The 23443-nt window shown below is 41.6% G+C and overlaps 3 protein-coding genes across 10 annotated transcripts in view; 1 reads left to right on the top strand and 2 right to left on the bottom strand.

The window, feature by feature from the left end:
• ATXN3 (ataxin 3) overlaps positions 1-8552 on the bottom strand; it is a 31610-nt gene extending 23058 nt beyond the window's left edge. For 3 of the 6 annotated variants that reach the window (XR_003002049.1, XM_024736307.1, XM_024736311.1), the window contains exons 1-3: positions 8475-8498; positions 1371-1535; positions 1101-1145 (exon numbers count right to left, since the gene is read on the bottom strand). Coding sequence is in view for 5 of the 6 variants with exons in the window: in XM_024736307.1 (XP_024592075.1) it covers positions 1101-1145; positions 1371-1535; positions 8475-8498 (234 nt within the window). In the remaining variant the exon portion in view is untranslated. Of the gene's footprint in view, positions 1-1100; positions 1146-1370; positions 1536-8474 lie in introns of all 6 variants that reach the window. The other 3 variants (XM_024736308.1, XM_024736310.1, XM_024736309.1) reach the window with 2 other exon arrangements.
• A 5190-nt stretch (positions 8553-13742) lies between these two features.
• On the bottom strand, positions 13743-20120 carry NDUFB1 (NADH:ubiquinone oxidoreductase subunit B1). Its single transcript, XM_024736276.1, has 5 exons — positions 20070-20120; positions 19567-19742; positions 18861-19009; positions 14789-14933; positions 13743-13858 (listed from the first exon to the last, which is right to left on the bottom strand). The coding sequence occupies exons 1-5, from the start codon at positions 20118-20120 to the stop codon at positions 13822-13824; spliced, it is 558 nt and encodes a 185-aa protein (XP_024592044.1). The 3' UTR covers positions 13743-13821.
• Positions 14944-23443, top strand: part of CPSF2 (cleavage and polyadenylation specific factor 2) — a 35151-nt gene continuing 26651 nt past the window's right edge. Inside the window, exons 1-2 of one of the 3 annotated variants that reach the window (XM_024736297.1) lie at positions 14944-19342; positions 23056-23116. The gene's annotated coding sequence lies outside the window, so the exon portion shown is untranslated. Of the gene's footprint in view, positions 19343-20670; positions 20812-23055; positions 23117-23443 lie in introns of those variants that run through there. The other 2 variants (XM_024736298.1, XM_024736299.1) reach the window with 2 other exon arrangements.

The raw sequence follows: 23443 nt of genomic DNA, 5'->3' as shown, positions 1-23443 counted from the left end.
TGGGGATTTAAACTGAAGCTTTCATAAATTTTAAACTCCTATTATCATGGGTCTGTGATTTGTAGGAAAAAAACAAAAGATAAACCTCATTATTTCAAACTGAGAAAAAAAAGGGAAATTTCTGAAAATTCACTACCTACCCTCCAAGGTAGCCAACAAAGCAGTAAGTGAACCACGCACGAATACAGACAAAAAGTTTATGCTATGAGGTGGGCAAATGTGAACTGGCACCAAGAGCAGCGCTGCAGGGACTTCCCTGGTGGTCCAGTGGTTAAGAATCCACACTTCCACTGCAGGGGATGCAGGTTCCATCCCTGGTTGGGGAAGTATAATAAGATCCCGCATGTCACGGCCACGTGGTACAACCAAAAAAAAAAAAGAGCAGCATTGCACAAACAGGAAATGGCAAGCACTGGGCCTGCTCAGGCCTCAGCTCCAAGCCATGCAGTAGCTGTCACCTGTAACGGTCCACAATAAAGCACTGGCTGGAAACGCTGGTGACTGAGGAGTCCAGGAGGACAGTACAGCGGAACACAAGCAGAGATATCTGCAGAAAAAGTTCCCCCAAGAGAAGTTCTAAAGAACTCTGGATATGCCTCACAGGTGTTAGAGATGGAATGAAAGATCCACAGATGAAAGAATCAATCTCACAAGTACATATATATTCACCCACAGAATTCAAGGGGAGTGATAAGATTTAAAAAAGGAAAAAGCCACAGACCATAATGAAGGAATCCAATCCTAGTGGGCTGATTTAAATGGAAGGTAGGAAAGTGTTGTATTTTCTCAAATTTACACAGAAGATGGTAAGTTTGGAATACTGCGACTTACTGGAATTACGGTTATTAGCATCCGGATGCAAATTAACAACCTCCTTTGAAGAAGCCCTCCTCTAAGATGAAGATCCTGTCATCCTAATTGTCAAGTTTATCTGCATAAAAATCTAGTACTCTGGTATAGAATCTTAGACACAATCTACTGGAGGAACTTCTGAAGGTCACATCATTACAGTGACTATGAAAGACTGTGAAAAGCATACCCTGAGCTTAAACAGTGCCTGGGACATAAACAACACTTAGTAGATGCCTGTGACTACTTACCTGAATAGAGAAAAAGCCACTGTCATCCATATTTCCAGAAGGCTGCTGTTTAATTTGGATAGGTAGTTGGGACAGGGGTTGAGAGTGGGAAGAGAAGGACAGTCATTAGTGTGCATATTTAAAGTAACATCTTGTGCATTCCCATCTACAAAGTCGAGAGCCGATTTATAATTAACAAGTCAGATCCCCACAGGAAGAGTGGTTCATCCTTTTCTAAACAGCACCCACATTTCTTTAAGAAGTGTGATTTAGTGAGTTTAAAATCAGTACCTGCAAAAATGTGCGATAGTCTTCACTAGTAACTCCTCCTTCTGCCATTCTCATCCTCTCTTCCTCATCTAGCTGGTGTGCAATTGAAGATAACTCCACAGGGCTGAAGTATTCTCCTTGTAACAGGTTATTCAAGCAATGCTGAGCACAAAGTGAACCTTCTTGCTAATATTTCCGAAAGAAAAAATTCAAATGGGATTTGTAAAACAGATTTGTACAGTATCTTCCCCGAAACAGAAATTTAATCATTAACACAGCCAAACCGAACATTTTTAGCTTTAGACAAGCATGATTAACACAGGTACATGCATTTTCATTTGTTAACATTTATTTTATAATTCTACCGTTAATGAAACTACAATTATTTAGCTATATGATCAAAAATTTAAGAATGATTTATACTAAACAAACATCATCTGTCAAATACACCAAATCCCATTTTTATTAAAAACTACTCTATTATAATAAAAGTTTAGCCTCCTTTGTTTTCAGTGGCTAAAATAAATACATTTTTGGAGATTCCATGGTAAATTACTAATGCTGAAAGGGAATTTTACTCCCTAGAACATTTGTTCTTTTAACAAGATAATCTCTAATCCATCTAAATGTTCATTCATGGAATTTCAAATCCATGAACAGATGAAGAATCTCAAGAATTGATATAGTAAGAAAAATTCTGTTCCATGTTTATGAAGACTTACAGCTACAGAGCCAAGGTTCTCTTCAAGAACTCTGCAGATAATGTACACAGTTTTGGTGCATGAGCAAAACTGTCCAAAAACCACCCCTGGAGTTCACTTCTGGACAAACAGCAAGGGGGCTGCATCCAAGCTCAGTTCTCCAATTGGGAACTGGGATCACTGGCTTCCTGTTATGGGGGTGGGGAGAAAACAACTTCCCACAGGCCCTTCACGGGCTGGGCAGCTGGCTTTCTCACACAACTGGCACCCCAAACCTAAATCCAGGCTTCCTCCAACTAAGCAGACTGTGTATCACCCCTCTCCCCTCAACACTATTGCTTTCCTGTTTCCCTATAAGAAGGGAGACTAATGGGTGGATGAGGTCCCTCCCAATGAACCCAACCCCGGGTTGGTCTCTCTGTTGTATGATGGCAGATGGGAGAACACCTTCTTCTCCTGCTAACTCTGGCCCTCTAAGTTCTCCATTTCCCCAGTCAAGTCTGTTCATTAACCCAACCTGTCTGACATCCTGCAGTTTGTTTCGAGCTATGTCACACAATAGGTCAGACCCCAAAGACCAACACCTTGCAAGATACATCTTTTTCCTGAGTTAATTTTCTAGGAACAAAATTCCGCTTCTGAAAAAGATACAGGATATATGTATATAATGGAATAGGAATGCTGCACTGAGACAGTCTGAGTGTGAGAAAGGGGGCTGAGACAAGTTTATCTTCATATTTTTGTATAGAATAAGTAACTTGAAGTAAAGAAGACACTATCCATCCCTCAAGTCATAACTACGATGGTGAGAGAGTACTTGTCTCCACTTCTTTTTTCTTTTACTGTATTCCTCCTCCCAGAAAGCCAGTCTCACTGAACAATATAATGTGAATTGGAGGGATACACAGATGTCTACTTATATTCTATTGAAAAGTGGGCAAGACAAACAAGAACTCACAAGGGGATAGCCAAATGGATAAAAAACACAGAGGGGGGCTCAACTTCATTAACCATCAGAGAAACCTATATTAAAACTACCAGTGTGTTACTACTACACACTCCAGAATGGCTAAAATGTTGGAGATGATTAGAGACATCAAAACTATTATATACTACTGATGGAAGTGTAAATTAGTTTAACCACTTCGGAAAACTATTTGAAATATCTACTACAGCTTAACATCTACCTACCCTATGATCTAGCAATCCCACCACTAGGTACATAACATAAGCAACAGAAATGTAAACCTGTGTTCATCAGAAGACATGTATAAGAACGTTCATAGAAGCACTATTTGTATTGGCCCCCAAGCTGGAAATTACCCAAATGCTCATCACAGTAGAATGGCTAAATTGTGTTCCATTCCCAAAGGACTACTATGCAACAATGACAGTGAGTTAACTACAACTACCTGCAACAATAAGGATGACTCGATCAATGTTAAACAAAAGAAGACAGACTCAAAAGAGTACACTCTGTATGACTGCATTTGCAAAACTTCAAAAACAGACAAAACCAATTAATCGATGACGTTACAAATCAGGGTAGTGGTTACCCTTGCAGGGGTGGAGGGAGAGTTAGTGTCCTGGAAGACGAACGATGTAAGGGGCCTTATAAGATGCAGGTAAATGTTCTGTCACTTGATCTAAGTCTTATTTACACACTTGTGTTCACTTCATGAGAATTCATTGAGCTATACTCTTACGATCTGTGTGCGCCTACACGTGTTATCCTTAATAAAAAATTCAAACAACGATAAAAAAGTCTCTACTAAGATACAGCTACTTCACATTAAGAGCTACCTAATACAGTGACCAGACACTGGATTATCTTGGAATTTTCTGTTTGCTGTCAGGCTACATGCTTCAGTTTGGGGCTCTCAGACTATGGTCACCATATGTAATAACATACATAGAAACAGTGAATCCAAATATTTGATTTTAAAATTCTCTCTATAAAAAATTAGCTTTAAAATACAAAAAATAAGCACTTGAAATTAAACCTAATGGAAGTAATACTGTATTGCTTTAGGAAATTATATCAAGTTCTGTACTTCTAAGATGATTTAATAGAAGGAAAGAACAAATTGTACAGTCAAATTTAAATAAAATTATTTTTTAAAGTCACAAGATGAGTCAAATTCTACATGGACCAAAAAAATTGTAAAATGGTCCCATCTAAGATTATGCATTTCCCTGCCTGCCCATCCCACCCCCTAAACTATCCCCAACCACTTCATTCATTCATTCATTCATTCATTCAGCTATGCCGGGTCTTAGTTGCGGCACTCAGGATCTTTGCTGCGGCGTGCGGGCTCTTTAGTTGCGGCATGCAGAATCTTTTTAGTTGAGGCATGTGGAATCTTTAGTTGCAACACGTGGGATCTTTTGGTTGTGGCATGCAGGCTCTTAGTTGCGGGATCTAGTTCCCTGACCAGGGATCAAACCTCGGCCCCCTGCATTGGGAGCATGGAGTCTTAACCACTGGCCCACGAGGGAAGTCCCCACAACCATTTCTTTTCTTTTTTTTTTAATTTAGTAATTTATTTATTTATTTTTGGCTGCACTGGGTCTTCGTTACTGTGTGCGGGCTTTCTCTAGTTGCAGCGAGCGGGGGCTACTCTTCGTTGCCGTGCGCGGGCTTCTCATTGTGGTGGCTTGTCTTTGTTGCGGAGCATGGGTTCTAGGTGCACAGGCTTCAGTAGTTGTGGCGTGTGGGCTCCACAGTTGTGGGTCGCGGGCTTCTAGAGCGCAGGCTCAGTAGTTGTGGCCCACGGGCTTAGTTGCTCCGTGGCATGTGGGATCTTCCAGGACCAGGGCTCGAACCAGCGTCCCTTGTATTGGCAGGTGGATTCTTCACCGTGCAACCAGGGAAGTCCCCCAACCACTTCTTTCTCATCAAACTTTAACCAAAGTTGGACAGAAGTTCACTTTGCTATAGTCAAAGTTCAGTGGTATTGAAATTTCATGATTTCAAGCCCAGACTTTATTGTGTTGGGATCCAAGGATGAACAAAATGCATCTTCAGTTTTACCAAGATATCTCACAAAACCACCAAGGGTAACTTCAACCAAATCATTCCCTCACTGTCCCCAGAGTCTTCAGGACCTCCCTGAAACTAGTTCAAATTCCCAGAGACACTACTGCCTCCAACTGAAACTGGCATAAACCCAAAGGTGTGCTCAGAAATGGCCTAACTGGGGCCACACAATCAACCTAGCAGCACTTGTTCATCTCATCTTAGTAAGAATAAGGTCCCACCCTTATTATGAAGTTCGGCAAGCACGAGCAGCTGAATAACAACAGTGGCCAGCACTTGTCCAGCACTCCGTGCCAAGCAGCGTTCTACGCACTCGTAACACTGAGACAGACACTTCAAAACCCTCAAACACAGCGGAGGAAACTGGAGAACAGAGATAACAAGTAACTTGCCCAGGATCATACGGGTAGTAAACGGCAGAGCTGAGATTCAAACCCGGGCAGAGGTTTCAAGTCTGTACTATTACCACTTCCTTAAGCCACTTATTTGGAACTTGGTGATTCTTAAACTTCAAATATCCTGAAGATGGTTAAGAACCACCAATCACAAAAAAAAAAACATAACGAATGTCAAAAAGTCAAATCTCAGCATCTTTCCAGTATTTTCACTAATTTTAAATATAATCCCAACAAGTTTGGCTATCATTCACAGCTGTAGACACATGAAAGTACCAATTCAGATGGCACAGAAACCTCACCAAGAGCAGTCAGCAACAGAAGAGATAACAAAAACGACAGAAATCAGGCACCAGAACTAAAAAAAAAAAAAAACCCAAACAACAAAAAACTCCAGCAGTTGGTGGCCATATAGCACTAGGGTTTAAGTTAGGGATTGGCAAACTCTAGCCCTTGGGCCAAATTCAATCTGCCCCAGGAGCTAAGAATGGTTTTTACATTTTTAGATGGTTGGGAAAACACATACACACACACACACACACACACACACACAAGAATATGTGAGAACATAAAAGACCTGCAAAGTCTAAAATATTTACAGAAGGACTTCCCTGGTGGCGCAGTGGTTAAGAATCTGCCTGCCAACGCAGGGGACATGGGTTTGATCCCTGGTCTGGGACGATCCCACATGCCACAGAGCATCTAAGCCCATGCACCACAACTACTGAGCCTGCGCTCTAGAGCCTACGATTCACAACTACCGAGCCTTCGAGCCACAACTACCAAGCCCGCACGCCACAACTACTGAAGCCTGTGAGCCTAGAGCCCATGCTCCGCAACAAGAGAAGGCACTGCAATGAGAAGCCAACACACCGCAACGAAGAGTGGCCCCCACTCACTGCAACTAGAGAAAGCCCGCACCGCAATGAAGACCCAATGTAGCCCAAAAAAATCCTATTTTAAAAAACAAAATATTTACAGAAAAACTTGTTTACTTTAGATAAATAGCACCATATACATCTTAGATGCTCAAGGAACACTCTTGATTCATTCAAATATTTATTGAGCACCTGCTATGTGCCAGGCACTGGGGATATATCAATAAACAACTGTTGAGTTTACATTTTAATTTAACAAAGGGCACTCCAAGAGACAATTCTGAAAATGGAGAAACCAAAATTCCAAGAGGAAGTGGTTGCAAAGTCCTTTGTAGTCAGATAACCCTACATGCACAGCTTCCCTAGGGCCAAAGTTGGTTCTCCGGCTCTCCAAACCCAGGACCTAGAGTTAAAATGTATGTGGAAGAGGGGAAGGGAGTGCTCCAGAAAATGTCATGTTGAGCTCAAACATTCCCAGAATGGACAGTGTATGAGATGGACAATGGGCCCTATGGTTACAGGTGCTTTCCATACTATTGAAATATGCCTGAAGAACTTTAAGTCTTCATTTGCTAAGTACCTGTAAGTTGATAAGGGTAAATGTGTTCTTGAAGTAGGTTTAAGTCTACATTCACGCTGCTAATTCAGAGTGACTGCTTTCAGGTAAGTAGATTTTCATTAGGCTAGCATCCAGCTTCGTTTGATCCCATGGTTAAGCAGCTACCTTCACTGAACTCTATCCAAACTAGGTACCATTCATTATTGTTAAAAATATATATTGTATAATTCTCAGGAAGTGATTGCACAAATTTAAAATCTTCAGTGTTGAACCATCTGGTCCTACAGCAAAGCTTTTGAAAATCAGTCATAAAAATATGCCCACTCGAGGTTCTCTTCATCCAATCTCCTTAGCCAAGCAGCTAAATTTCTCTTGTCCAGGATTCATATAACATGTCAGTCAAGTCAAAAGATTGGTGATAACCATACCACTGAGTCCTTCCTCACCCACACATAAAAACTGGTCTATTCTAGTACCAAACTTTCTGAAATGTTTTCTATAAAGAAAAGCATTCCGTAATAATTTCGTTAGATTTATACTGCACTTCCTTTGTCTTTGATTGCTTTATCTGATTGCTGTGTGTGTATTTTTAAATGGACAAGTATTTAACAAAACAAAACCCCTTCGCTCCCACTAAATAACAGCCTCACCAGCAACCCTTTCTAAATACGAAACTATTATGAAACAAGATAGGTGACAAAGTTGTCCTGAGGAAGGTTTCACTCACACCCAAATGGTTTGGTAACTGCGAGAAAAGACGAGTTTCTCCACATGCCACAAACATTATCTTCAAGCGCATGGTCATGGAAGAATCAAAGCAAAACAGGCTAGGCAGACAAAAACAAAATTACTCCTGCCCACTCTTAATACCTAATAAGAAAGCTGGCCTCCTGATCCGGAAAGATGCCACTACCAAAAGAGACGAAACCCAAACATCTCATAACAAAAACTCTTGTGACGACTTCCCAGTTCAGGGGCGCACTGGGTTTCCTACTTCACTTCCCTAAGGGTCACGCCCTCCGTGGGACGAGCCAAGGTCCCTGCCCCCGGGATGCTCACGGACCCAGTGCAGAAGGATCTGAGTGTATGAGAAATTCCAATTTAGAGTTGAGGAGCCCAGAGAAGGAAAAGTTAATTCTTCCAACGGGTAGGACTGGGAGAGTGGGGTGAAGTTGGGAAGGGTAGAGGGACGTGTCCAAGAGGTGACTAGCTAGAACCTAGGGAGAGTGGGGGAGAGGAACTGGAGGACTCCCACGGAAAGTGGTGAGAAAGCGCGGAAGCCACCTCCTCTCTCGTGCCGCCGGCCCTGCCCTTATTCCCTGCGGGCTTCCCAGACATCCCCGGCCCGGGTCTCCTCCGGCTCCTTCGGGCACGGGCCTTAGGGTGCAATGGGGGCATCGGTGAAACTCCCCTCCAGGTGAAGCTCCTCCCGCCCGGCGAGATCGGGATGGGGGCATCTCGGGCCTCACCCAGCTCCCCGGGAGGCAGCGATGCCGCGCCCCACGCCCGCCACCGCGCTGCAGACAGCTCCCCACCGAACGCGGACACTCACTTTTTCATGGAAGATGGACTCCATGTTTATTTGTCTGGAGCCAACGGCCCCCGCGCCGAACCAACCCCCTCCAGCTCCGCCCCCAGCCCGACCCCTCCACCCACCATGCCCCGCCCTGCCTCGTGCCACCCCCGCCCACGTGTCTCGTGTAGACCAATCACCCCCGAGAATGCGAGTCACGTGGATCGAAGAGGCGTGAACGCCGGGGCGGTAAACTCAGGGGCACGTGACCTTTGTAGCGCGTCCTCCCATCTCCTGTTGTCCCCCCGACTGGAGGATGATGCAGCGCCCCCTGCCGTGTGGAGGATCATCTCCGCTTCCCACTCATTGCGGTGGATTCTTAGGCTTCAGGGGGATTGGATAAGGACCACCCGAATTCTATGTTCTTTTTGTTTTCTATTTTACCTTGTACTTTCTTTTTTATCACATTTGCATACAATTATTTAATATCTTTCTCCTCCTCCTGCGCAGAAATTCTCATTACATCCCTGAATACTGAGCACTTGTGTAAAAATAAGAGTTAATATTTACGTAGGGCTTACTGTCGGTGGGCACTCTTGTAAGTGCTTTGCATATATTAACGAATTTAATACAGCAAACTTTGATGTAGGCGTTATTATCCTTATTTTATACATGAGGAAGCTGAGGCATGAAGAGATTAAGAACAGCACAACTAGACAGGTAGACAGATAGTTTGGCTGTAGAACAGAGAGCTGTTGGCGTAAAAAAAGGGAACTGAAACCACAGGAGTGGATATAATCATCTTGGGGAAAAGGAAGAGACTGAGAAGAGGATCTCACAGAGCCCAGAGGGTAGAGAAGGCATAGCCTAGGAGAAGGGAGGAAAAGCAGGAAGGTGTAACCTATGGAAGCCCCAGGAAGGAAATGTTTCAAGGAGCAGTCAGTGTCAGTTGCTGCCCAGAGGTCCAGCAACATAAGGACTTACAAGAGCCAACTGAACTGTGTTGCTATGGAGACCACTGGTGACCTTGGTGAGTGCAGGTCCAGAGGGACAGAAGGGGCAGTGAGAGGGAAGGAAAGGAGACTGCCAGCGAGGACCAGGTTCTCAAGGGGAGGATTCAGTAACCATTTATCCAGTGTCTCTGCATATACAGTCCTGTATTGGAAATACAGTCCTGTATTGGAAATAGTCTGTGTTCTTAAGATATTGTGGCCTAACTGGGGAAAGAAACCATGGTCTCATGAAGCAAAAAATATGCAAACCAGTTTTTCTGATTTTTTTTTTTTTTAAAGAAAATGTGTCTGTATAGAGAAGCATGTATTTCTTTTTTCATGCATCTGCATTACAAATCTCTGGAAGAATATACAGAAAACCCAGAGGTTACATGTTTGAGTGGTAAGGGAACTAAGGCAAATGGGGAAAGAGTTAGGCTTTCTCTCGTTGCGGCGAGCGGGGGCTACTCTTTGTTGCTGTGTGCGGGCTTCCGGGCTTCTCATTGTGGTGGCTTCTCTTTGTTGCGGAGCACAGGTAGGCATGCGGGCTACAGTAGTTGTGGCACGTGGGCTCAGTAGTTGTGGCTCACAGGCTCTAGAGTGCGGGCTCAGTAGTTGTGGTGCATGGGCTTAGTTGCTCCGCAGCATGTGGAATCTTCCTGGACCAGGCCTCGAACCCGTGTCCCCTGCTTTGGCATGTGGATTCTTAACCACTGCACCACCAGGGAAGTCCCTAGTCTTCTTTTTTTGAGCTAATTAATGTATTACTAATTCAGAAAAAAATACATGATTTTATTCATTTCCTGAGGCTGCTGTAGCAAATTACCACAAACTTGGTGACTTAAAACAACAAAATTTATTTTCTTATTCTTCTTGCAGCCAGAAGTCTGAAACCAGGGTGTCAGCAGGGCCATGCTCTTTCCAAAGCCTCTAGTGGAGAATCCTTTCTTGCTTCTTTCAGCTTCTGGTGGCTCCTGGTGTTCTTAGCTTGTGGCACCCTAACTCCAGTTTCTGCCTCTTTCTTTACATGGCCTTCTTCCTTCTGTGTCTGTTTGTGTCCTCTCCCCTTATAAAACACCAGTCATTGGATTTAGATTCCATCCTAATCCAGAGTAATTTCATGTTGAGATACTTAACTAAATACATAAGCAAAGACTGTTTCCAAATAAGGTCTTTGGTTCTGGGTGGACTTGAATTTTGGAGCGTAATGATCCAACTCTCTACAGTGACTAATTGCTTATTAGGATGTAAATGACCCCAAAGGACCTTATAGTTTTGTTCATTTAGCATGTAGAACAGTGCTTGGCAATATTTAGTAATGTTGAATTACTACTAATCGTTTCGTTAGGCCTTCGGACCTATTGAGTATGTGATTAATAGCAAGCATCATAAAATGAAAAGATCAGTGCCTGGAAGTCAGAATGCAAATTCTGGGTGTGGCTTTGCCCCTGAAGCCATGTGTGAGTTGGGTATTAGATTTGTTGCAGTTCCTATTCTGATAACTCCACTTGATATTCGGCACATCCCAAACTTGAACTTCATAAGTTAACTCGTATTGTTCATCAAAACTCAATGACCGGGTTTCCCTGGTGGCGCAGTGGTTGAGAGTCTGCCTGCCGATGCAGGGGACGCGGGTTCATGCCCCGGTCCGGGAAGATCCCACATGCCGCGGAGCAGCTGGGCCCGTGAGCCATGGCCGCTGGGCCTGCGCGTCCTGAGCCTGTGCTCCGTAACAGGAGAGGCTGCAGCGGTGAGAGGCCCGCGTACGGCAAAAAAAAAAACAAAAAAAAACAACAACTCAATGACCACACTCTCCAGGAAGCATCCCCGGCTCTTCAACTAACTTAAAAGTTCCTGTCCCTCCTCTGAGCTCCTGTATGTGCCTGTATCTTACTTGGTACCTTTTACATAGTATCATAACAGTTGGTTTGACCATACATCTTTGCCAATTCCCTATAAATGTCTTGATGGCAGGGCCCATGTCTTATTTGACTTTGTATATCTTGTAGTCAATGCCTTTCAAATGAATTAGTGAAGCTAGCATCTGAGAATCATTCTTGATTCTTTTCCCCCCATTCTTCCACTTCACATTTTGTTCCAATCAGTCCTCATATGTGCATGTTCATGGCTCTTTCCTGTTTGCTTTGCTACTGCTTAGCCTTCTTGGTCTCTTGTGTATTCCAGGTCCAGGATCTCTGAATTGGTCTTCTGATTCCAGCTTCAGTATGATTAATTCATAGTGCTGTCAGTGATCTTTCAAAAATGCAAACCTCACCAGTTTATCTTTGTCTTAACAAATGGAATGTTACTACGTATCAGGCACTGGGACTATAACCATGAGAGAGACAAACAGTCCAACTTTCACAGAGCTTATATTGGGGGGGATCCTTAAATAATTACACGATATTACTCTATTTGAAACGTTTCAGTGGCTTCCTGTTGCTGGATTAAAAGGTTCTTTGTGCTCTGGACCTGTCTGGCTTTATCTCCTGGGATTCCCTCTGCTCCAGTCACACCAGCTTCCCTTGACTTCCGGAAAGTCCTCTGAAGAAAAGTCGTTTGTGCCACCACTATACCTTGCACCTGCCTACATTAAAACCCTCATTACAACACACTGGACTTACTACTTTATATGCCAGTGGACTACCAGCTTTTGAGGGTCAAAGGAGTCTTACTCTTTATAACAAGGGTTGGTGCAAAGAAGTGAATAAATGTACAAATTTTGGGGGCACAGACAAGTATTACAATAGTTCAGTAGGAGACAGTGATTACTGAGCCAATCAAGGAGTTCCTGGAGACAGAGGACATAAAATAGATGCACTTCCAGGAGACTTCTATTTCACCTTGGACAGTTCAACTCATCTCTAAATCTACCTCATTGAAATTTTATGTTAACAAGCAAGATGGCACTAAGTTATATCTATCTTCTTGAACATGGTCTCTTTTAAACTGGCCTAAATTTTGTTACCCCAAATAGTTTAACAGAATTTCAAACAACTGAGATTTTAAAATTTATGTGTGTCATCTTAAATGTCCTGAGTTCTGAAAAGAATCAGTGATAAGGGAGTATCATTTCATTGTAATTTCACTTCTCCTAAATTCAAGCTTACCTGAAACAGAATTTGCTTTCCAAGAAGAGGTAGTTGAATATAACAGATGACTTATGTACATACCCAAGAAACCATCACCATAATCAAGAAAATGATTACTCCAGCCCCCTCCTGGACCACTCCCTGGCAACCACTGATCTGCTTTGTTACTATAGTTTGCAGTTTCTAACATTTTATATAAGTGGAATCACATAGTGTGTGCTTTTTGTCTGGCTTCTTTCATTCAGGATAATTAATTTGGAATTCATCTATGTTGTATCAATAGATCATTTCTTTTTATTGCCGAGTAGTAATATTCCATTATATGGATTTAATACAATTTATCTATCCCTGTGTTGATGGACATTTGGGTTGTCTCTAATTTTTGGCTATTACAAGTAGAGCTGCTATGAACTTTCATGTAGATATCTTTGTGTGGACATATGCTTTCTTTTGGCATATATGCAGTTCTTTGAGGTAAATACCTCAGAATGGAATGGCTGGGTCGTATGGTAGGTGCATGTTTAGCTTGAAACTGAAAACTGATTTCCAAAGCGGTGCAACTTCTGGCAGCTACATTTTCCATTCCTGCCAGCAGGGTGTAAGTTCCAGTTGCTCCACACCCTTGCCAACACTTGGTAAGATCAGTCTCCTTAATTTTAACCATTCTGATAGGTGTGTAGTGGTTTCTCATTGTGGTTTTAATTTGCATTTCTCTAGTGACTTCTGATTTGAGCATCTTTTCACGTGCTTATATGCCATTCTCATATGCCTTTTTTGGTGAAGTGTCTGTTAAAATCTTTTGCTATTTAAAAATCGGGTTGTCTTATTAGTAAGTTATGAGTTTACATATTCTAAATATAAGTTCTTTGTTGTGTGTATGTTTTGCAAATATTTTCTCCTAGTCTATGGCTGCATTTTCATTCCCTTGTGTTTTTTGAAGAAGTTTTTAATTTTGATAAAGTACAATGTCTTGGTTTTTAAAACTGGTTCATGCTTTATGTATTGTATTTAAGAAATCTTTGCTAAATTCAAGGTCACTAAAATTTTCAGCTATTGATTTCTGCCAAATAAAATCCTAGCATCATCCTCTTAGAGTGCCTTTGAAGAACATGTTTGAAAAAATTTTTCTGAAAAATTGAGCCATATGATTCAGTGATTATTTTTTTAATTACTGTCTGTTATTTGAAATGGGAAAGATTATTTCAGCACAAAAAGAATCACACTTCAAATTAAGTAATGAATGTGTTTTTATTTCTCTTATAATTTAAAAACTGTGAACATTCTGTAATTCAGCAGCAGCCTTTACTTCCAGGTGACTTCTTCACTGGGTCTTAATTCCCTGCATGGAAAGAAAAAAAAGGAAGAAAAAGCAAAAGTGTAAATAAAACTTTTACGAGAGGATAAAAGGGAAAGTCAGAAGAATATGGATCCAGTATTTTATATTGTATTAAACTGACCCATTTAAAGGTTTTTATTAGATTCAACATATTCATTCTATTCTCTCATGATTTTAAACTTTTACCATCTCTTCATTTTTCCAGATTAAAGAACTGTAATTTCTTAGTCTATCTTTATATGAAAGCAATTATCCTCTCAGTGAGTTCATTTAATGTTTTTTATATTCTTTCTAGCTCACTTTATCTTTCTTGAAATCCCTGGCTGGAACCTCCTCTACACAACGCCTTTGGCTGCTGCTTGGTTCTCTTGTCCCTTGAGCTTCCTCCTGCCTGGCTGCACAGTCAGTGGCAGACACCCTGTCTTGCTAACTCTAACTCTGGTGCCATCTCCAGAGACACAGTGGGACCAGGCAGCTGCCAGTTGCTATTTGATCACCCAACCACCATGTCTAAAGGTCTCAACCAGTGTTGCTGAGAACACAGCACCAAGCAACAATTAGTGCCATTGTTTTCAGCTACATCATGGCCTAAGTAAGACAGTGTATGATCATATATGTTAAAGTACATAGAGGAGGCTTTGGCAAGCTGGTTTAAGACTGTTTCTGGGTTAAAATGTACTCTGACTTAAAAAAAAAGACTTTCAAAGATGTGAAATAGCCTGTTCAGAAACTAAAGACTTATTTACATTCCAAAAGTAATCATAGAGTTTTGTCTAAGGATTAAGCAACAAACAAGACTACAAAATAATATCACTTAAAACTAAATCCTCAGGGGGGAACATTACCCCTCCTGTTTATTTTGGCACAAATGACATTAAGAAGAATACTTCTAAAACCTGACTGTTGGTTTAATAAAAAAATACAAAAACTAACCTTTTATATAACAGACTCTTGTTCCGGAAGGCAATTAGCTTTTCATCATTCTTTCTGTCTAGGTAACATCCAACGACAAATCCCACAGGGACAAGTATATGTACCCAGTGGTCACGCACAATCTGAAGTAAGTTCATCATGAATGCTATAAAAAAAAATGACCAGAAATATAACTGCCTTTGAAGTATCTTTTAAATCACATCTGAAACAGGAAGGATATAGATGTTAAAAGCATAATAAGCCTCTTTATATTTGTTTGGCATCAGAATGTAGTATACTACTTAAAATCTACTTGATGAAGATTATGTAAGTACAATGATTAGTATAAAAATTAGACTGCACTGAAGTCAATTTACTACCTTTTATTTCTAGCTCCACCAGTGATCTAACACAGGAATGGAGAGAGTATTAAAAAAATTCTACCTGCAAAAGCTGAGTATTTGCACCCTCCTAGTATTGACTTAGAACCTTTACATTTGTAAAATATTTTTAGAACCTCTTACAGTGTTAAACCAAATATAATAGTATTTTGTCAGAAGCAGAATTCTTTCAAGCTGTCATTATTGAAAACTATTATTTTAAAACTAATTTTTGAAAGGAAATGAAAACATATGAGAAATTTTAAAAAAATCATATTGAATAATGTCACAACAGATCTGAATATCAATTAAATGACTCTACAAAACATATGGGGACAGAGGAACTTACTTTTGTAGAATGACTACTAGGTACCAGAGCCATCATATAGTCCAATATATAACACGAAATATTGTTATCCTTATTTTACAGGTAAGAATACAGTTTAACCCAAATAGGTATTACGTGTAGATCTGGAATTCAAACTCAGGTTCATTCCAAAGCTCTAGCTCCTTCTATCATATCCAAATGCCTCTTGTAGAGAACCTTCCCCTAATTGATATTTATGGTACTTAAGACTTTTTAAGTGTTAAGAAGAGCTTCTAAAAGGCAGAAGAGGAGGACTTCTTCATAGAAGATCTAGAAGTCATCATATGGAAAATGAATTTGCAGTAATTCAATAAAAACACAGTTGAATCATCAATTTTCTGTAAAAATTTGTATCTAAAGATGAAATAAAAATACATATGTATGTACATGAATCTATAATAAATAAATCCTATGTTATGGCTGAGAAGACAGGACAACATCATAGAAAGATAATACATTACTGCTAACAAAAGGGCTTAGCACTGAACTCTGCTAGGATTATGTAGACTGGATTCCTGCTGCTCCTTCTAGGATACTGGTTCTCACACACATTCTAATTCTTTATTTCACAAGCTTTACTATCTAAAGGCACTGGGTTAGGAAATAGACATGAAGTTAAGTCACACAGTTACTACATACTGTCTTTCAGAGTGTAATATTACACACAGCAGATTCCAGTCTGAATATCACTGATCTAGAAAATTATGATGTAAGTAAATGAGATGTTTGAAATAACTCCCCAGCTGATTTGCTGCAAATAGTTCTTGGACATATAAATGTAAATGTAACCAATCTTACCTTATTCCTAGAATATGGTGGTTCTCTTAGCATTGTACGTTCCCTAAGTAGCATTATTTGCATTGAGATCCTTAAATACTGTTTGATAAACATTTAGGTACTTTTTGTGATTCCGATCAAGTTAGCCACTTGTTTTATAAACTTGAGCCAGTCAAGTATGGGAATAACAATGCACGCCTTCATCAAATGATGTAACCTGGAAAGCACTAAACTACAAAATACTAGACAATATAGGTGTCTAGAGAAGTCTGGGGGTCATCTATTCTCCCACCTGTCCTTATTAGGTTTCTCAAGTTTCTTAAGAGGTGTCAATTCTAACACTCAGCACAGCTGACTGTAAGATAACTGTATTTAACCAACAAAAAAAGTAATTGCTGACTCTCAGCCCGAGACTTTTTAAATAAGCCCATGGCCACCTGTGGGCTATAAGCCATTACTGTTGGCACTCCTCTAACAGGGCCAGAAGGCAATTCTGTCTGGCTTTACTCTAAGCAGAAGAGATGAGCCAAGACCTTGAGACTCCTGCTGTACACAGGCTCTCACAGAGACTCTACAGGATTCAACTACCATGATGGAAGCCTGATTCCATCCCAAAGACATAAATGGCAAATCTTAGCCCCACAGGCATTTCATATTACAACTGTACAATCTACTACTAAATGGACTTTGGGACCCAGCGGCACTCAGCATAATTTGTCCTGCGTATGTCACTGCGAAGACAAAGGGATGACCAGGGAAGACAAAGACTGATGGACGTAAAAAGTGAGCAAGAATGATTCCCTAGAGAAAGGATAGGAGGGGGCACGTAGACAGGCTCCTGATCACCGGCTCAAGACAGTAAAATGGCTTCATCTGACGGGCAAAGGGCAGCAAGCACCTGGGACAATCTCTAATGAGACAGGTCTAGGCTTGGATAAAGAGTGACATCCACATGGGTGCCCTCAACGTCACTGTACATATTATTAGTGTCTTCTTTATATGAAGACCTCTCAAGAAAAATTTTCTTTTTACTTCGGAACTGGGGAGTAGCTATGCTATTCTTGAAACAAAACAAAACAAACTCGTTTTTATCTAATGGACTTAGGGAATTGAGTAACGGATGATGTATCCTTTGATACCAAAATGATCCAAAATTTTTTCCCTACCTTTAGAAAGAGCTGACTCTTAAGAGTACTCTCTGTAAGGCATGGTTCTTAATGCTTTTCACAATCACCAATTCATGTAATCCTCACAGTACTATACATGTATTAACTAATACAATGTCCCCAATGCAGTAGGAATATTTTTTTCAGATGAGGAAATCCAGGGACAATCAACTTGCCTAAGGTCACATATGCAGTAAGTGGCAGACGGGTATTAAAACCCAGGCAGTCTGGATCCTTGGTCCAAGCTCATTGGTGCTTTACTGTCTCTTACAGTAAGTATAAAGGTCAACATTTACTTTCGGCTTTATCTCGTTTTTCCTAATAAGGACATAACTTGGAGATATCATGAGTTTGGTTCCAGACCACCGCGATAAAGCGAATATAACATAGAGATAAAGCGAGTCACAAGAATTTTTTGGTTTCCCAGTGCACATGAAAATTAGGTTTACACTAGCGTCTGTTTTAAGTGTGCAATAGCATTATGTCTAAAAATACAATGTACATACCTTAACTAAAAAACACATTATTGTTAAAAAATGCTAACCAACATCTGACAATGCAGGGTTGCCACACACCTTCAGTTTGTTAAAAAAGCATTATCTGTGAAGCGCGATAAAATTTGATATGCCTGTATTACCTTTTCTTCAACCCAATTTTCTTCCGCTTAACTTCTAAAAAGAAAATTGTATGTAGTGTGCATTTTTGTAAGCCCCTCTGAATTCACGCTGGAATAATATAGACAACTAGACATTAAAAAAATAAATTCTACTCTAATTAGTCCCTACAGCACTTTATATGTAGTGATCAAAAAGTGTCGACTTAACCTATAAAAAGCAGTTCTGGATGCATGGAGAAACGGAACTCCTTGAGGTCTGGAACCTCGTCTTAACGACGTATACGCCCGAAAAATCAAACATAAGTATTACTTTTTTAAAAATTAAGTTTTGAAAAAGTGTGTATTTTGTGGAATGGTCGGCTCAAGACGGTTGGAGACTTAGAAGAGAGCAAGGTTAGCTTCCAATCCTGAATAACGAGGAAGGCAGAACTCTGAAACTTGGACCAATCGGAGATGCTCGCGAAGAAGCAGTCCCTTCCCCGCTGCAGCCTAGGAGCCGTGAACCTAAAGATATTTTTCAGTTAGGGCAGCCTCTACCCGTTCCCAAAGGCGCCAGGCGGGAACCGTGAGCGCAGCCGCCCACATCAAAGCAATCCCTATTTCCTAGCCTTTCCCTCTCTCCTTCGCTGGAAGCCTCGGGAAGGTGGGCCGCTGCAGTCACGGGGAGGCCCAGACCACCCCCACCCGCAGGTGCACACCGCCGCTGACGGCTTTCCTAGAGGTGCACCCTCCCCGCCTGAACAAAGGGGACTCTCGCTGCCTCGACCTCCCGAGATCCCAGACCCACCTGAAGCCTCGAGAACAACAACGACACCACGACCTAGGGCGGCGGTGAGCCCAGCCACCAGCGCCGGCGGAAGCTGCGGCCTCGGTACCCACCATTCGCCGCGCCCGCTCGAAGGGAGGGGTGGCTCCGATAAATTATTCCTCTTCTTCCTTCACTGCTTGACTCTTCTCATAATTTTTTTAGTTTCAACACATTGTAAACTCTTTAAAAATAAAACTTCGGCCCCAGGTGACGAGACTCGGTGTAAATGCCACCTCCTTCCTCCAGCTTAGTCCCTCCCACCCCCGAAGATGGTATCACCCTGGGTTTCCCCGCCTCCGCGGATCGCCTCCAGTTTCAAAATGGCGGCCGCCATTGAGGGGCTTCTGCTGCCTGATCGTCACCGGCGTTGCTGAGCCAACCTCATCTTTTCTCGCTCTTGAACCTGGATGCGACTAAGGGTTGGGAAGGGCAGTGGACGGCGTTGGGGGAGGACTGACGAGGCAAGTGGGGGCGGAAGAAAGCAGTGCGCCTTTGGATGGGGGAGGGAACGTCTCGGCCCTCGGGGAGAGCCTGGCTCCGACTCCGACCCGGTCTCCGCCGCGGACGTTCCTCCAGGGTTGCGGGTGCGACTGTCCTGGTAGTTTCTGGCAGAAGTGTTCAGCAAGGGAAAGAGAGTGACTTCTCCAAGTGTCTAAAGCTCTCGGTCTTTTGTGGCAGTTCCTACGATTCACTCCCAGACTCTCCTTTCCTCCTTTTTGCTGTTTCCCTCCGGCCTTTCAGTCTCTCGTCGCTGGAGGAGTTAATCCGACGCCAGCTTTGGCTTCTTAGCATTGTGGCTACCTTGTTCTCAGCTTCCTCGCTCGGGGTCTTCCCGTCATTTCGGGTTGATAGATCACGAGACTACTGGGCACAAAGTAGGCGTTCTTTTTAGTTAATCGACTCCAGAGACCTTTAAGACATTACAGTGCTTCGTTAAAACAGCCTCGGCCCTCCGCACCCCCCCGCCCCAGCATCTCCTTTGAGCGCTTCCAGCATCATTACTCTATTTACATGCTCTTCAGTAAACAGGAGGTCAGAATAATTTTAACTCCGGCAAGGCTGGCTTCCTGTGACCAGGCGAGCCAGCGTTATCATTGCCCATGCCCTAAGTTTTAATTTTAGAACTCCTTTGACCGTGTTGTGAAACCCGTTCTCTCCCGGAATTGACCAGGAGGAGACTTTTCTCACTTGAGCTCCAGTGCTAACCCAGACTCTTTCGTTTTCCCGTAGATTTTGCATGGTTCCCCTCAGTTGTCATCAACATGCACGGTCGTTATTGAGAGAGCAATCAACTGATAGATAATTAAGGTGAAATGGTATCCGTCAGAAATCACTGCCCGGAAGGAATTTATAATATGGGGAAGGTTCATTCCTTTCAGTACACATTTATGTTGCTTTGAGCGCTGTGCTTGGTATTGGAGTTAAAAAGATTCACTTTTACTCTTCCCCCATACGTTTAACATCCATTCAACATATATTCTTTGTGCCCACTTGTGCTAGCTAAAAATAAATAACATTACCTGGAGACACCAAAATAGCTTTATAAAGGAGTAGATATTTGAGCTGGGTCACGAAGGGTCAAAAGGAATGTACTAAGCTCAGGAGAAGGTCATCCCTGGCTGCCGTACGGAGATGCAGAGACTTGAGAAGTTTTGGCATGCTTAGGGAGAGCGGGAGAATGAATGCGCTTGAGCATGCAGTGTAAGGGCGGTTGGTGAAGCAACAGGGAGATTGAGGTAAACTTGTGAAGGACCTTGCTTTCCAAGGGAAGTGTTTAGATTTTATTCAGTATTTAGCTGGAAGTCAAGGACTGCTTTGCACAAGGAAGGGGCATGAGGAAATTTGTTTTTTAGGGTGGTCTCTCTGATAGCTGTGTGGAAGATCAACTTGGAACAGGAAAACTAGATGAGAGGAAATTGCAATCATTCAGGTAAGGTCATGAATGCCTCCTTTGAGGCAGGATAGTAAAGGATGTCAGACATTTCTGAAATATCAAATAGGATTCAACTGGTGGCAGCCAAAATGGTGATAAGAGGGTGACTTCAGAATTTTTAGTCTGGGAGACTAAGTGGTTGGTGATACCATTAAATAAAGCCTAAGACATGTACATAAAAATAGTATGGTGCCAACTTGCACTTTAGGAGTGGCAAAGCACAATGCTCTACAGTCCAAAACATTGATTTTAGATTTTAGAAATCTCTGCTATTACAGTAGCCTCTAGCTACATGTCGCCATTGCACACTTGAAATTGTGGTTAGTTCGAATTGTGACGTGCTGTAATTATAAAATACACACTAGATTTTGAAGGCTCAGTACCAAAAAAAACTCAATAATTTCTTTAATTGTTACATGTCGAGATGATAATATTTTGGATATATTGGGTTAAATAAAAGTAATTTCACCTGTGAAACTTCAATGTGGTTGTGAAAAAGTTTAATTATATATCTGGCTTGCATTATACTTTTGTTGGACAGAGCTGTTCTAATCTAGACTAATGATAGAGGGATTAGTGAGGAGATGGGATTTGAGCTGGGCCTTAAAATGATGATAGTCAATGGTGATGTCAGAGCAGCTTGCCGGCTCCCTCCATTGCCAGTTAAGGCATTCAGGTTCCGCTTTTTCAAGCAGTAGGAAGCCTTCAGAGATTTCTGAGCAAGGGATCCTAAGTGCAGGGGTGTTTTGGAAGATTAATCTGGTAGTAAGGTATACGTTGAGATGAAGGAAGAAAAGGCTGGAGGCAAAGAAACAGAAACCCAAATGTAAGGTAATGTATACGTTGAGATGAAGGAAGAAAAGGCTGGAGGCAAAGAAACAGAAACCCAAATGTAAGGTAATGAGGCCCTGTATTAAGGTACTTCCAGTAGGAATGGAAAGGGAATGATAAATGTACAAGGCATTCTCGGGGAAATAATCAGGAGTTGGTAATAGTCTGTTCAAGAAGTAAAGGAAGGAATAAAACAAGGAGTGTTTCAAGCCTTGGTTATTTAGATAACAATTAAGAAGTCATGTCATAGAGTTATAAGGTACATTTGAGTCTAAAGAAATTTAGTCTCCAAATAGAACCAGCAGAGTTGAAAGGAGGAAGTGTGCTGCTAAATGCTCTCCGTTTTTATCTCCGTGCTTCTCTGTCTTCTTTATCTAATCATGTACCCCAGCTAGTTTTTCTAAAATACAGAACTACCTGTATCACGTCATCTTACTTGATAAGTGAGCTTAAAATGTCTCTCTGTTGCCTGTTCTCTGTTCAACAATTAGAACTGGGTCCAAAGTTTCTAAGGCCTTTCATTAGCTGGCCCTTTTCTATTCATTAGGACTTTTCTTTCATTTTTTGCTTATATGAAAGTGTGCCAGGCTACTTTTGTCACTGGTACTCTTAAGTTTTTGTTTTATGCCTTTGATCATGTTATTCCCCTGTTTGAATAGCGTTTTCTCTTTGTCTCTTTCTGCCCACGGCCCACCAGTCCTTACCTATCAAATAATTTATGATCCCACCTCTTTTCTGATTCTCAATAACATAAGCTAATGTCAGTTTTTAAAATCTTATTTCCTAAGCCGCATATTTCAGCCCCTGATTAGAGCCAATTTCATGTTATTTATTTTTGTCTTTTATTATCTTAGTCCTATTTTTTTATGTAAGTTTGGGCTTCCTAAAATCATGACAAATTTATTATTTATTTATTTATTTATTTTTTTGCGGTACGCGGGCCTCTCACTGTTGTGGCCTCTCCCGTTGCGGAGCACAGGCTCTGGACGCGCAGGCTCAGCGGCCATGGCTCACAGGCCTAGCCGCTCCGCGGCATGTGGGATCTTCCTGGACTGGGGCATGAACCCGTGTCCCCTGCATCGGCAGGCGGACTCTCAACCACTGTGCCTCCAGGGAAGCCCGACAAATTTATTTTTTTTAACAAAGAATCATATAGGGACTTCCCTGGTGGGCCAGTGGTTAAGACTCTGCCCTTCCACCGCAGCGGGCGCTGGTTCCATCCCTGGTCAGGGAACTAAGATCCTGCATGCCTCGCCACACGGCCAAAAAAAAAAAAAAAAGGAGCATATGTTATTCTGTTTGCTCAAGGTCTTCACCTTAGGGCAAGACATAGACGTTAAATACTGTAATTAAAAACAGAAGTAAATCATTATACCGCATTCATGAGACTCTTATTTCTTTATTTTTTAGATTTTAAAGAACTCTTTCTTTGAATTCATGGTGTTTCATCCTATATACGACTGAGATACCAGTAAGTAAAGACTGTCTAATAAAGATACAGCTTTATTATATTACAAGCAATTGTAATAAAAATCTTTTCATCTATTGAAATCTGGGTCTATCTGCAAAAAAGTTTTAACATGAGCTCATTCAGTTCTACCTGCAAGAAGCTTTGTATTTTCACTTCATACTCTAAATAAGGAAAGTGGGGGGTAAGGTAGATTTGAGTAGGAAAAGTTTCTCTTAGGCCATTAATATAATTGTGGTACAGGGAGATTCAAGTCCTATCTAAAACTGTACTTATAAGTATTTTTAATTTTTCATCAGATAGAGAATTAGTATCTTTGTATATCTCATA

The sequence above is a fragment of the Neophocaena asiaeorientalis genome, unplaced genomic scaffold (assembly GCF_003031525.2).
Source record: "Neophocaena asiaeorientalis asiaeorientalis breed wild unplaced genomic scaffold, Neophocaena_asiaeorientalis_V1.1 scaffold152, whole genome shotgun sequence".
Classification (NCBI taxonomy): domain Eukaryota; kingdom Metazoa; phylum Chordata; class Mammalia; order Artiodactyla; family Phocoenidae; genus Neophocaena; species Neophocaena asiaeorientalis.
The sequence above is the reverse complement of the archived record's forward strand: the minus strand, read 5'-3'. Positions and strand labels throughout refer to the sequence as shown.